At 40.5% G+C, this 13,243-nt stretch overlaps 1 protein-coding gene across 3 annotated transcripts in view; it reads right to left on the bottom strand.

Annotated features, from left to right (window-relative positions):
• Positions 1-100: 100 nt before the first annotated feature.
• The window catches only part of eif2ak4 (eukaryotic translation initiation factor 2 alpha kinase 4), a 38,408-nt gene continuing 25,265 nt past the window's right edge, over positions 101-13,243 (bottom strand). For 2 of the 3 annotated variants that reach the window (XM_061695364.1, XM_061695365.1), the window contains 14 exons: positions 12,635-12,751; positions 12,463-12,528; positions 12,194-12,364; positions 10,563-10,697; positions 10,242-10,349; positions 9,528-9,656; positions 5,432-5,518; positions 4,855-4,967; positions 4,724-4,782; positions 4,246-4,349; positions 3,835-3,903; positions 3,022-3,066; positions 2,235-2,350; positions 101-515 (listed from right to left, as the gene is read on the bottom strand). In XM_061695364.1, the coding sequence (XP_061551348.1) occupies positions 458-515; positions 2,235-2,350; positions 3,022-3,066; positions 3,835-3,903; positions 4,246-4,349; positions 4,724-4,782; positions 4,855-4,967; positions 5,432-5,518; positions 9,528-9,656; positions 10,242-10,349; positions 10,563-10,697; positions 12,194-12,364; positions 12,463-12,528; positions 12,635-12,751 (1,377 nt within the window). In that variant the 3' untranslated portion in view covers positions 101-457. Of the gene's footprint in view, positions 516-2,234; positions 2,351-3,021; positions 3,067-3,834; positions 3,904-4,245; positions 4,350-4,723; positions 4,783-4,854; positions 4,968-5,431; positions 5,519-9,527; positions 9,657-10,241; positions 10,350-10,562; positions 10,698-12,193; positions 12,365-12,462; positions 12,529-12,634; positions 12,752-13,243 lie in introns of those variants that run through there. The other variant, XM_061695366.1, reaches the window with a different exon arrangement.

The following is a 13,243-nucleotide window of genomic DNA, read 5'->3' as shown; positions in this document are numbered from 1 at the left end:
AACATCAAGATGATGACTCTTCTCCAGAAGGATCAATAAAGCAAACACTTTTCTCACTTTCCCACATCTTGGATGAAACGCATTGTGAAGGAATAACATGCAACACAATGTTAGGATGACAAGTGGGGTTTTCGACAGAGAACAGTAAGAACACACAAGATCACAGCATGTAAGGAATTAATTTATTCCTACTTACAGTCCTGCTCCTTATTACAAAAAAATGTTTTCAGTTTTAAAAAACAAAAGCCTACTCAAGTATTAATATTCAAGTGCAGAAACCTTCTTATGCCATGGTACTAAAGTTTCATCAACAAAGCTGCGGTATGATGAAGGTAGCGAAGAGTGTCTTTGGGGTCAAGTGCTCGTCGACATCTAAGCACGCATTCTTCAAGTCCAAAGGTGAATAATTCCTGAGCTGGAAGCAGGAAGTGGCCCAGGTCAGGGAACACAATGGTTTTCACAGGAGGGTCTTGTAGTAGTCATCCTTCAAGCTATACAAGACTACCACAGCCACCCTGGAGCAGGACGACACGTGTCAGGTTAGAATTTACAAAGCAGTAGATGCATGACATGGAACAATCCAAAGAAGTCCACTTCATGAGCATCAATCACTTAACAGAATTTGTAAAGTCACGATGGGAGAAGACGACCTGGCCCACAAATGCCTTTTTCAAGTTACTCATGAAAGCTGAGCCCAAGGACATGTCTACTTTAAGGTCAAGTGACTCCGAAGCAAACTAAAAACAAGCAATTGTTATACGTTTTAGTCTCAGGAGACGGACCACTGCCGCCTGGCTGGCATCACCATGTTATCTGACAAAGAGGGTAACAAGAGTATTATGGCTACCAAGAATCTGATTATACATTACATTGATTAAAGACCCCTGTCATTTACACCTCATAATAATATAAATATGGAGTTGTTGTTCTTCTGGGAAGACTATGCAAGATTTTAGAATGGAATTTACTTTGTACACTGGAGCAAAGCCACAGTTCCTACCTGCTCACTAAGCCTTGCTTATTTGGGCCCCACTTTCAACAAAAACAACTACAAATATTTAGCCCCCAAAAATCTTGCTTTGTGAGGCTCTTTTATCAGTTTAGACTCACTAAACAGCAAATCAAACATACAGACAGGAAATTCAAACCAACTGTTCTAGCAATGCTGTGATTTATTTAAATTTGTTTGCTACCATTTCAGTCTTGAAAGAGAAAATCTCCTACAATCCCTCATGGGGGTGATCTCTAAGGGCATTCACGGGTGTCACAACACTAGAGGCTCAAACACAGATGATTTAACATCACTGGGGAGATTGAGACTATTAAACAGGAATGCACACCGTAGACCTGTCTGTCAATCAACTGTGGAGTTAAGAGGTCAGACATGATATGATAAACAAGGCTGGGTCAAAAGTCAGCAGTGGCAGTTGCAGTTTATACATATATATACACACAGGGTGAGTGAAAAGTAACTCCCTATTTTATAAATACTTGCAATTTATTTCTGAACTATAATTCTTACAAGAAATGAACATGAGAAGAAAGTGTATTGCATGGAGTTTTATTTAAAATTCGATATGGGCGCTAGCATTAGCCACCAGTTTCTCAAGCCGCCTGGGAACCGCATTAACTGATTTTCACAAGGAACTGGGATGGAAGACGTGTGTGTGTGTGTGTGTGTGTGTGTGTGTGTGTGTGTGTGTGTATATATATATATATATATATATATATATATATAAAGCAATATATATATATATACACACACACACACACACCTTTTTTAAGGGAGTCAAAAGTTGAATCTTAAACTAATTGAAAGAATGTGAATACAGGTGGTTAGAGGTGTCGGTTCACTTTACAATTTTGGCCTCGAGATTTTTTTGTTTTATGATCTATTTAAATCTAACTCATTAGTGATGTGGTTTAGTTAATTAGCCTGTCATTTACTTGCCAGATTGTTGTGCATTTGAAAATAATCTAATCTAATCTAAATGAATCTATTAAACTCTCAAAAACTGCTATACAGGAGAAAAGAAAATCTGACTAACTGTAGGCAACTACAAATATGTAACTAGACCATATGTTGTGATATGGACATACGATTTAGTCGTTTTCACTTTCACAAAAAATTTGGCCAGTACAGTATATGCATCATTTTTGTGAATTACTGGTAGGATAGCATGGCCACACATGTGACGGACCCCTTAATTGCATGGCTGCCCGCTGAATAGTACCTTTTGATCATTTTGAAAGTGTGGATCTCGTCGCAGATGGACTTCAAGTAGCGCTGCTTGGGGAGACGTGAGAGCAGACTCTTCACACTACTGTTGTACTGCTCCTCGTTCTCAAACTGTGGAAGAGACACACGGACCAAGTTGGGAAGGACAAATGTGTGCACCATGCTATCATTAACTGGAGGCTGTTTGCTTGCTTGTTGACAAACTTCACAATCAAAAAAAGATGGCATTCTATTGCTAACTTAAAGAAACGTTTATTCTAAGCAGGCGCTTTGTACGCATTGTTTTTGTACCGTGTGCTATGTGGGAAAGGTGCCCTATTCATTTACGAGGTGCCGCTTATAAACAGTGTTTCCCCTACACCATTTTCTACATGTTTCTGGTTACAATGTACTGTAATTAAAAGTCTTTCATCCCCCATTCTTTTGGAAATGTAGTTATTGCAAGGAAGTTCTTGGTCAGGGGTTTGGAATGTGAATATTAACACCGCCTAAGCATACATGCCTGACTGTATGGCAGCCTTGTTCATGGGGTGCAAGGTTAAACGACAGTAGCAGGTCTCCCTGCTGGTGGAAAAAGTTAAGGGTGTACCCTCGCGCCACCTCCTCAACAGAGGCCACGCGAAAGGAAGGAGATGGGATCCCCTCTTCCTGTCTGGGTTCTTAAGCTATAATGCCCACTCTTTCTAGGCAGCCCCCGACCCGCTGCATTCTCCCACATCATACGGATGTACCCTATTACTTATTTGTTGAACTGTGCTTGACAAAGTCATAAGGGAACAAACCTCCAGCGAAAGGAAGTTGATCAGTGTTTCCTTCTGAAGGTCTACCTACAGGAAAGAAAACAGGTTTAAATAATACATTAAGAAGCCATTGTGTTTCAAAATAATGCCTTGACGATTTAGCTAAGAATAAGGCCTTCTGTACAATCTCACTCAACAGGTTGCGTAATTCTCTCAGAACAACATTACTCAAAATTCCACTTTCCCTGGCTTGAAAAACACCCTGTGTCCCTTTCCCAGGAAGTTGCCAATTGTCTCCTGGGCCTATCATTGGAAAATGAGTGCTGCTATGTTCCAGTCGGACTGATAGACAAACAGGCTGCTGACATGCAACAACAAAGGCTCGGTGGCCTGTGCAACCGTTTAGAGGAATGAAGGTTATTAGGCGTGGGATGTTTCAATAAGTCACATTTATGAATGAGAGCTTGATACAATCCAGAGTCCCGCAGGAATGACAAACATTTTTTTGGACCATGTAGTGACAAGGTAAATAAGATGATTTATGATGTGAATATCTTGGCAATAAATCTAGAAAGCAACCGCAAAAAAAACAACTCAAAATGACAAGAGTATATTGAAGTATGTGTTCATTGTATCGTACGGCGACATGTTTGGCTTTAGAGCCATCTCCGCCCCAACTGTGGAGCTTGGCATGAGGTAAACAACTCTAAAAAGTCGGCTCCTCCTGATGTTTCATACTTTGACTATCAAAAGCCTTTTCCACTCTCAGAGATGTCATACTTGAATTGGAAAGATAAAGAGGGACAGTATAAGAAGGGGAAGTGGATGCATGGGTGGGTAAACAAAATAACTTACTGCCAGAACTTCAATGTCACTACTCCTATTTTGCAAACTGCTTGCAAGAGTCTGTAATCTGGTGTGAATCTGAGAGAGGGAGAGCAAGGAAAACAAAGTCAGAAATAATTAAAGACAGAAGGGTGGAAGAAAACAGTTGTCTCAATGGTCAGAATTAAACAGCACAAACAAACATTCAACATAAAAAAAAAAAAATCCATGCAGTTACTTAATGAGCAAACCACTGGTCTGTCCCTCAGGAAGAGGCTTGGTTGAACCTGCTATAGGTTCTGTAGGTAATTTACGAATCATCAAGTAAGCCTACAATGAAAAGTCAAGTCAGCTCACAGTTTATACTTCCCAAACCACTCTGGAGAGCTAAAGTGAACTGTTTCCATGTATATGTGGCATTGGATGCTTCGGTTCAGGTACCTGAGTTTCAAAGCGCCGTCTTGTACTGGCAGACACTTTCTCCAAACTGATGACATTCACATTCATGTTCATGCTACAATTGCTCCCATGCTGCTCAGAAGAACCTGCAGGGCAAAAAAAGTGGAAAGGTTCTTCATTTATCCAATGCAGGGTGGGAAAAGGAATGGGTAAGACATGAGCCAATGAGGCAGCAGTGAAAACCACACTTGTGTGATCATTATACAGTATCATTACAACACTTGCGCATGTGTGGTTGAATAATGAAACACTTTAGCCTCGGCTAATCTTTGATCACTCAGGCTGACACGTTAATCCCTGTTTCATAATGTTAAACCTTTACTTTAGAAACATAAAAGTGACTTTGCAGGCAAACAAAGGTACGACTGTTAAATGTGTTGAGTGCAACATACGGCTAATGCTTCACATCATAGTTGAGTGTAAACAGTGGGGGTGTTGGTGAAGGGGGTGTGCACAGTACCTGTGGTGTTCAGCTGGGATGAGCCTTTGGGGTTCTGGCCGATGCTTTCAGATATTTCCCTGCAAGGAGCACAACTTGTGTCAAGCTTCCCAGAAACCAAAGCAAAACTTTAAGCAAGAGAATCACTTTACCTGATGCATCTTTCCTCTAAGAATTTGGTCCGAAATTTCTGAATGATGTGGTCTACCACTTCTAACTCAGGAACCCTTTTCTCAGACTGTCTGTCCTTCTCAAAAGATTTGACCTGAGGATTGATTAAATGACTTAAAGATGTGCTCCAGTGGAAGAAAAACCAAGTGTTGACAAACTAAAGAACAGATGCTTTACGGACAAAAGTACTCAGACACACTTATTAGTAATTACTCGACCATTGGTTGGGTAAGACCACTTAGGTGGCCCAGAATCTTAACATTGGACAAATCTATGCTTTAACTTTTGTGGTAACTGTGGGTAAGGACTGTGGCTTTGCTCCAGTGTACAAAGTAAATTCCATCAAGTCATGTTCACTTGAACTAGAAAAACTGTAGATTTTGTAGATGTACAGTATATAGAAAGAAATTCCATAGATACACTCTAAAATTTTGCAGTCTTCCCAGAAGAACAACAACTCCATATTTATATTATTTTGAGGTGTAAATGACAGGTGTCTTAATACTTTACTCAATGTAATGTATAATCAGATTCTTGGTAGCCGTAATACTCTCTTACCTTCACGTAGTTACCCTCTTTGTCAGATAACATGGCCATGAACGGGATGCCAGCCACGCGGCAGTGGTCCAGCAACGTCTCCTGAGACTAAAACATATAACAATTGCTTGTTTTTAATTTGCTTTGGAACGAGACAAGCATGTAACTCACTGTGTTCTCAAATTATTCCTAGCAGTGTATGTATATTGATAGAATCATGCCTTTCCCAAGATAAATATTTTACCTAATTCATCATGTTGCTCATTTGTTAGTTCAGAAAAAACACTGCAGTGTTCTGCAACTGTGTGTAAAATGTGAGCGTCACTTGGCTGTAAACTTCCACTTCTTGAACTTACAACATCCCCTGAGATGAGCCAAAGGTTACAGATAATGAAAAATGCTCTCCTCTGCTTGTTGAAGCCGAACTTGGCTTAAGCATAGTGGAAGTATGGTACAAGTGTCAATGCAAGACGTTGGCATGTGAAGGAGGCTAACCAAAGCCTAATCTGAATAAGCTGTTCTCAACGTCTCACCACTTATTCGGGCGCTGGGCCGCACACGTAATCAGCTAAAACCACACAAACACCATCGACAATTAGAGAGCACAGGGCTGCTTGTTTCCAGTCGGAAACCAACTCTTCCCTAATTTGCTTTTGGGGGCTTTGAGGCACAGAGGTTGGCCACATACATCCCATGTCAGTACAAAGGACCAGGAAAGCAAACATTGTTAGAAGTAGAATATTAAAAGAAAGTGGAGAAGAAAAAAATACAGGCACTGTGCTGTGCCAGGGTATACAGTACATGAATGTAGGTGCTTGGATTTCTCACATATACCAGAGGAAAGTGAAAGAGGCATCAGAACATTGTTTTCCCCAATCACAGCATTTTTGCTCTAAATCTGAGAAAAATATCACATAGCGACAACACTATTGCACACTAAAGTTTGCAAGCCCCTAAAATGTAAAGCCCATCTCATCATCTACAATGTTTACTATTTATGATTCTGCCCTAAAAAGTAGGGGAGTTCCAATCCGATCTTTGAGAACGGAAATCGTTCCGAGGTTAGCCAAAAAAAAAAAAAAAAACAAGTATCGGATATATAATCTCCGATTTCACCGCTCTTACATAAGCAGTCCATTCCATGTTCCGGTCCAGCACTTTTATCCAGTAGCGCATGGACAGCATGCAGAGGTTAAGGTGGTAACATAGTAGCAAGTAGTAAAGGCGTCTTTATACTCGCGCTGACGTCACTGCGGCTATCCCGCGCGCAGTTTGCCTTTATAGTTGAGCGCAACCCACGTGCGCAGTTTTGAAAATGTACTGCAGTTCTCCTCCAAGTCGGGGGTGACGCTACGGCTGGTATTGGTTAGAACGCCACAGGGTGGAGTTTCCTCTGCATTTTTTGGCCATTTCCGGTAGCCGTTTTTACTTTCCTTTCCGTAACAAGGAACAAAGCAACAACAATGGCGACCGTGGAACAATGTCTGCTAGAACAAATGGACCTAGGTGACCAGATGATACGTTTAATTATGCTGCAAAATGGATCAAGGAGGTGGCGGCGTAGGTGGGTATGTGGAACCGAAAGGAACGCCGAGTACGTCATCACAGCATGTGATTAAAATGGACCAATCACAAGAGATGATGTCCGCACCGTTCTACACGCAGCAAAAAATGTTGACACTCGCGCGTCAAGTGACGCAGGGGGGCCAATTCGTCGGTCACGTGATGCAATGCGGGCGTTTTCGGCTGTGCGACCGTGGGAGTATAAAGAGGCCTTTAATCGGGATCATGCAAAACCTATATAAACCTACCTGTATAAAGAGGCCTTAAGAGTGAATGTTGCTTGCTTAAAAGCGTTTATTGACACTCCAGTTTAAGTTCATTATAACACTACACAGACACACACAGAGCCAGCTAAGCACATCAAACCTCACTACATGATTCCTATCCACCACGACATTGTCAATCAATCTAAACCCCAGTTTCATCAAGAAGTTCAAGTGTGTCGCCGCACGTTCATTTGTATTTTTATTTATTGAGGTTATTTTTCATGGTTTTCTGATACAACTTTTTCCACTTCCATTCCAATACCGATATTGCATGCAGCCTTGAGTTTTGGCCGATTCCGATATCGGTCCGATACGATATCAGAAATAATCATACGTACTTTACTTTTTTTGTAGTATGGAATGTTAGAAAAGGCTTGATCAAGTGATATTACGCAAACAGTGAACGATAATCAGCAACAGTTGGTATGAGAAAAACTGACCCATATATTATTAACCAATAGTTTACATAAAATAGCTAAAAATACAAAAGTACTAAAAATGAATTAAAAAAATTATAATTAGAAAAGCCTCACAAATAACTTCCAATAATAAAAACATATTTAAATTGCAACATAACCACTCCTTAACTTAAACATGAGCATATTCTACATTTGAATCGATTAAATAAAAAAAAAAAAAAAAAAAAAGAAATCCATGAAATATAACCTCAATAAATAAACACAAATTACACTTTTAAGTGCAAAATAAAGTTAAATTCATTTATTTTTTTCCTGTCAGTATATGGTGGGAATAGCATTTGCTTTCTCCACGTGCGGCAACACACTTTTGAACTCGATGCAACAGGGGTTTAGTTTCATTGACAATGTCGTGGGCAGTAGAAATCATGTACTAGTGAGGCTCGAGGTGCTTAGCGGTCTGTGTGCGCATTGAGATCGCTCTTCCTGCTGTGCACGTCTTGACCGCTGAGGGGTAGTCTGGTGCACGCAATGAGATACACGCAGTAACAAAAAGTAGAAGTCACATCCGAATATTGTTACTATAACTAATTTTTCACAGTGTTTGAAGAATATATGCCCGTTTGTATGTGTTTATACAGCGTTTGCGTACCAATATTCATTATTTTGGGAGATATAAGTGCCGCAAGTTCAATGCTAATTTTTGTTAGCTCGTCAATGCTGTTTTTCATTCATTGTGTGGTTAGCACATCTGCCTTACAGTTCTGAGGACCGGGGTTCAAATCCTGGCCTCGCCTGTGTGGTGTTTGCATGTTCTCCCCTTGCCTGCGTGGGTTTTCTCCGGGTACTCGAGTTCCTCCCACATCCCAAAACATGCGTGGTAGTTGGATTGAAGACTCTAAATTGTCCGTAGGTGCGAATGTGAGTGGTTGTTTGTTTCTACGTGCCCTGCGATTGGCTGGCGACCAGTTCAGGGTGTACCCCGCCTCTCGCCCGAAGATAGCTGGTATAGGCTCCAGCATGCTCACGACCTGAGGATAAGCGGTACAGAAAATGGGCGGATGGATGTGTGTTATCTTTGAGCTAGTAATTTTTGTGAACGAAGAACAAAGTCTGTGATGTATTTGAACATTCAATGGGTGTAATTCTTTTTTTTGTTTAGTTTTACAGTGAACTTATACTTGAGTGTCAATAAACGACTTTAAGCAAGCAACATTCACTCTTACTCCTTTGTACTATATTTGCACTTTAGCAACCTGTTGTGATCATGCGGGCTCTGCACATGCCGTTCGGAAGCTGCTAGATAGAAGTGCTGGAGCGGAGAGAGATTTTAGATCCAATCCTCATTTTTTTGCTGCTGACCAATTTCAAAGATCGGATCGGGACACCCCTACTCATGTCTATCATATTTATGACTTACTGACTTGCAAAATTCTGTGACATTTTCTGTCTTTGAAAAACTGACTCCATTAAGTGCTGACAGTTGTATAACATTGTTCCTGCTCATTCCTATCAGCAAGAAAAAGAGGGAGAATTCTTTCCAAATAGCAGTGAAACCTTATCATTATGTTTACAATTGCCAAGCTAAGGCTCTGACTTTAAAGCTTATCACAAAGTTTGGCTTCAGTTCAACACTTATCATAGCCTCTTAAGTTACATGTCAATGGACTACATGCCCAAATGCATTGACTTGCTGCCACAAGATTTACTGATTCGATATTTGCAAGAACAAGGACATACACTATGTGCTGTCATCAGAAATATTTGTTGAATAGTACAGTTAATAGGAACAAAAACAGTTTGGAGATATGCCCTTCATTTTTGAAAACCGTCACAATTAAGAGGAAATTTAACCATTGCATTGATGCAAACCTGTGAGACATCATAGGCAATATCTGCAGACACACCATTGCTCCACAGCTTCTGGACAACACTGATGGCTCTGGACATAGACGAATGTCCAACTGGGACCACAAGGACATCACAAGAGCTTACGGATGGCTGAGAGAAAGAGCAAAGACAATGACAGTGTTACAAAAACAACATTGAGGCTTAGTTATCTCAGTTAACACGGCAAGCACACACCATTAGTAAAACATTGAAATGGAGGGCAGCTTTTCAGCACCTCTGTCGTGAGATCCAAAGACAGTTGTGGCATTAGAAACACAGGCCCTTCTAAAACAAGTCGTATTGAAGCCAAGCTCCACAATATTAATAAAAAAGATCCCTTCACAGAGACGTTTCCACAGCACTGCATTATACTATTATATTATACATGTAATTTGTATTATATATGCACTATTTTCAGAGGTGTTACTATTGCTGAATAAGATAAGCAATTCATTAATTCATAAGTATAATTTCCTCTTCTATTCTTCCAGGAAAATGATGACTCTAAACCTAACACTATTATCAAATAGTTACTAACAATAGAATCCCAGTGATTATAGTTATTAACTTGCTCCTAAGCATGTCACCCAAACGCTGCAATAAGGAAGCATTAAATACTAATCTCGGTTTGCCACTCCAATATACTGTAATTAGACATCAGATTTTGGTGCACGTGTGTGTGTGTGTGTCTCTCACTGGCTCCTCCATGCTAGCCACCACAGCACAGACTTTGTCCAACGCCACGCTGGCACCTACCGCAGAGGGCACTGGCACAGTGGTTGCGGGCCCACGAAATTCCAGGATCTAGCAATACAGACGGCAATCTTTATCAAGATAACCTGCATCACTAATCAAATGAATGAAGGTCAGATAAATGTTCATATGGAAATCCATGTTATCCAGATTTAAACTGGTAGTGCAGAACTTTCAGGTATTTCTAGTAGTAACTAACTCTAGTATGTAGAATGAGCTTATCATTTAAGGTACATATATTTATTGTGCAGGATTCCACACTACCAGGTGGTCGTAGCGTCCTCCAGCGGCCAGTATATCTGGTACAGTCCGTTTGCGCTTCTTGATGAAGGCCACAAACTGGAAGATGATCCCAGAGTGGTGCTGCACCTTGTACACTAAACCTAAATTGACTACCACCTGTAGAGAGACCAAATCTCCATTAAATGGGGTCAGGAACATAGTGTATATAAAAGGTCAACACACACCTGTTCAAATGCCAGATGTTTGTGATACAGTAGCACCTCAATAGAATGGAGTAATGGGTGCGGGGGGGATATAGTCGATTGTGCGTTATATTGGAGTACTTTTTTTGAGGCCATATGCACCCATATTACAGTACAGTACAAAATTATTGTTTTGTATGTTTTTTCGTGGCCTAAAGGTTTCACATTTTATCCAAACTTATCACACCGGTGTGCTTGGTCATGGTGAAATTGTAGACGTACAGTACTCATCATTGGCGTCTCGGTTTCAGGAGGCACGAGGAATTAGTGTGCTTCTTAGTTCCAAATCCGTTGCCAAAGGCGCACGGCTTGCAGAAAATAAACCTGTACCAAAAATCGCATGTTCCAGATTTTAAAGCCAGCCATGCCACGCTCTCTGCTCTACGTAAATTAGACAATAGATCTAACTATCATCACACGTCAATGCCCCACATTCAACATGGCCGCCACCTAGGCACTTCTTTTGGAACTGGATCTAATTATATTGTACGCGTGTGATACAATATAATGTGTGATATATCTCTGTCTGCATTGCACCACAGCGCCAATAAACAACAGCTGCTATTCTGGAACAAACAGAACGTCAACAGCAAATGGACAATATTTTTGGACACACTGTTCAGTCCCGACGGTCCATTTTATCCGATATGTTATCGGGGTCTGTTTTATCCAGGTTCCACTGTATAACAACATGAGACACACATGAATAATTTTTACAGTTTTTCCACCTTTTATGTCACCTAAGACCAGTACAATTGAAAATGAAAAAACTGACATTTTCTCAAACAGGGAAGCAAAAATAAACCAACATAATGTGGTTGCACAATGTGCATACGCTCATAACTTGGGATGTGGCTGTGTCCGAAAAGTTTAGTTGGCACGAACAACACTGCTCATCACTACGAAAACACCAAACCTACAGTGAAGCACAGTGGTAGCAGCATCATGGTTTGGCTGTTTTTTTTTCAGATGGAACTGTTGTATTAGTCAAGGTGGAGAGAATTATAACAGTTCCAAATTGTCAGTGCTTGCACAAAACATTCAGGCTTTCACTAGAAAGCAAAAAACATCAGGAAAAACCTACCAACACAACTGAACTTTATTTGGGATTAATAAAAGGTACGTTAAATGGTGTCAGGTGTGTACTGACTCCCATTAACATGTTTGAAAGTGATTAATTATGAACATCCCCAGTTATAAGAGTGTGTGCAAAGTCTCAATTATTACTTCCCCTTTGGAAAAGGTTATTTTTTGCAATTGAGTTAAACAGGTTATAGAGCACATAAATGGTGAAAAAACGTTATTAAATTATTCATCTTGTTCTCATTTTTTATATCACAAAAACCTGGCATTTGAACAGGGGTGTGTAGACTTTTTATATGCAATGTATATTCCAAGACACATCCTTACTGGCAGTTTCACTCCAAGTCTCTGAAGCAGCACCGTGACCTCCTCCAGGTCCTTGAGGGCCTGCTTGGCCAGCTGCATGACAGCCGTCTTCTGCTTGGTGAGTGAAGTCAGCAATGGTGCCACTTCTTTCAGAGTTCCCTTCTGTTCTATGTACTTGTACAACACCTGCAACTGGACACAAGAGAGGAGGCAACGCTCAGCAGTTATGCGGGAGCAAGACGCTGTGGGATTATTTACCCGGATGATTCAAACACCTGGTGGACACTTACACTGTTTGTCGACAATGAAAAGTTGCAGAACTTTGCTTCTACTTCACGTTTGGTCATCTTTTCACTCTAGGGAAAAATCCAGAACAGGACACTAGATTTAACACAAAGGCATAACCTGCTACAGACAGACCATGTGAACAACATCTGTGATACATGTGCGACAGTTACTGACCATGGCATCACATAGTATGTTGGAGGCCTGGTTCAGTTTGTCCTCTGGGATTCCGCTGTGAAGCAGGATGGCCTTCAGCAAACTCGTATGGTTCAGGTAAATGTTGTAATTCCTCTCCTGAAGAAGGGAGGGAAATATTTGAATTTCCAAACAAAGATGAAGTAACTCCAGCTACAGCAAGTGTTGTCTGCTCAAAAAGTGTCATATTTATGAAAAAAATTATACTAATAATAAAAGAAAACAGGGCTGGATGCAAAAAAGTTTTGGTAATCACACACTGGTAACACAAACAAATCAGATCCAGGGCATGAGAGCAAAATGCAAAGCACAGATTATGTATATAGACGTAAATATCTAAAACAAAGAAATGTGCTATATGATAGTGACACAGACAGATTTATTTAATGGCTATACAAACCAAGATAGGTGATCACAGGTGCTAAGTGACATGAGTGAATAAAAAATGTAATAAAGTGTTTGGCAGTACCCAAATGAATAGGGTAGTTCTAACAGAGAGAAATACCGGTAATCCCTGAAAAATTGGAGGAAGATCTGTTTTGAACTGCGATTGGGAGAGCACCTCTACAAAGCCTGTGTTGTCTTATACCT

Source organism: Phycodurus eques, chromosome 14 (assembly GCF_024500275.1).
Source record: "Phycodurus eques isolate BA_2022a chromosome 14, UOR_Pequ_1.1, whole genome shotgun sequence".
NCBI lineage: Eukaryota > Metazoa > Chordata > Actinopteri > Syngnathiformes > Syngnathidae > Phycodurus > Phycodurus eques.
Note: the sequence above shows the minus strand (reverse complement) of the source record. Positions and strands in the feature narration are given on the sequence as shown.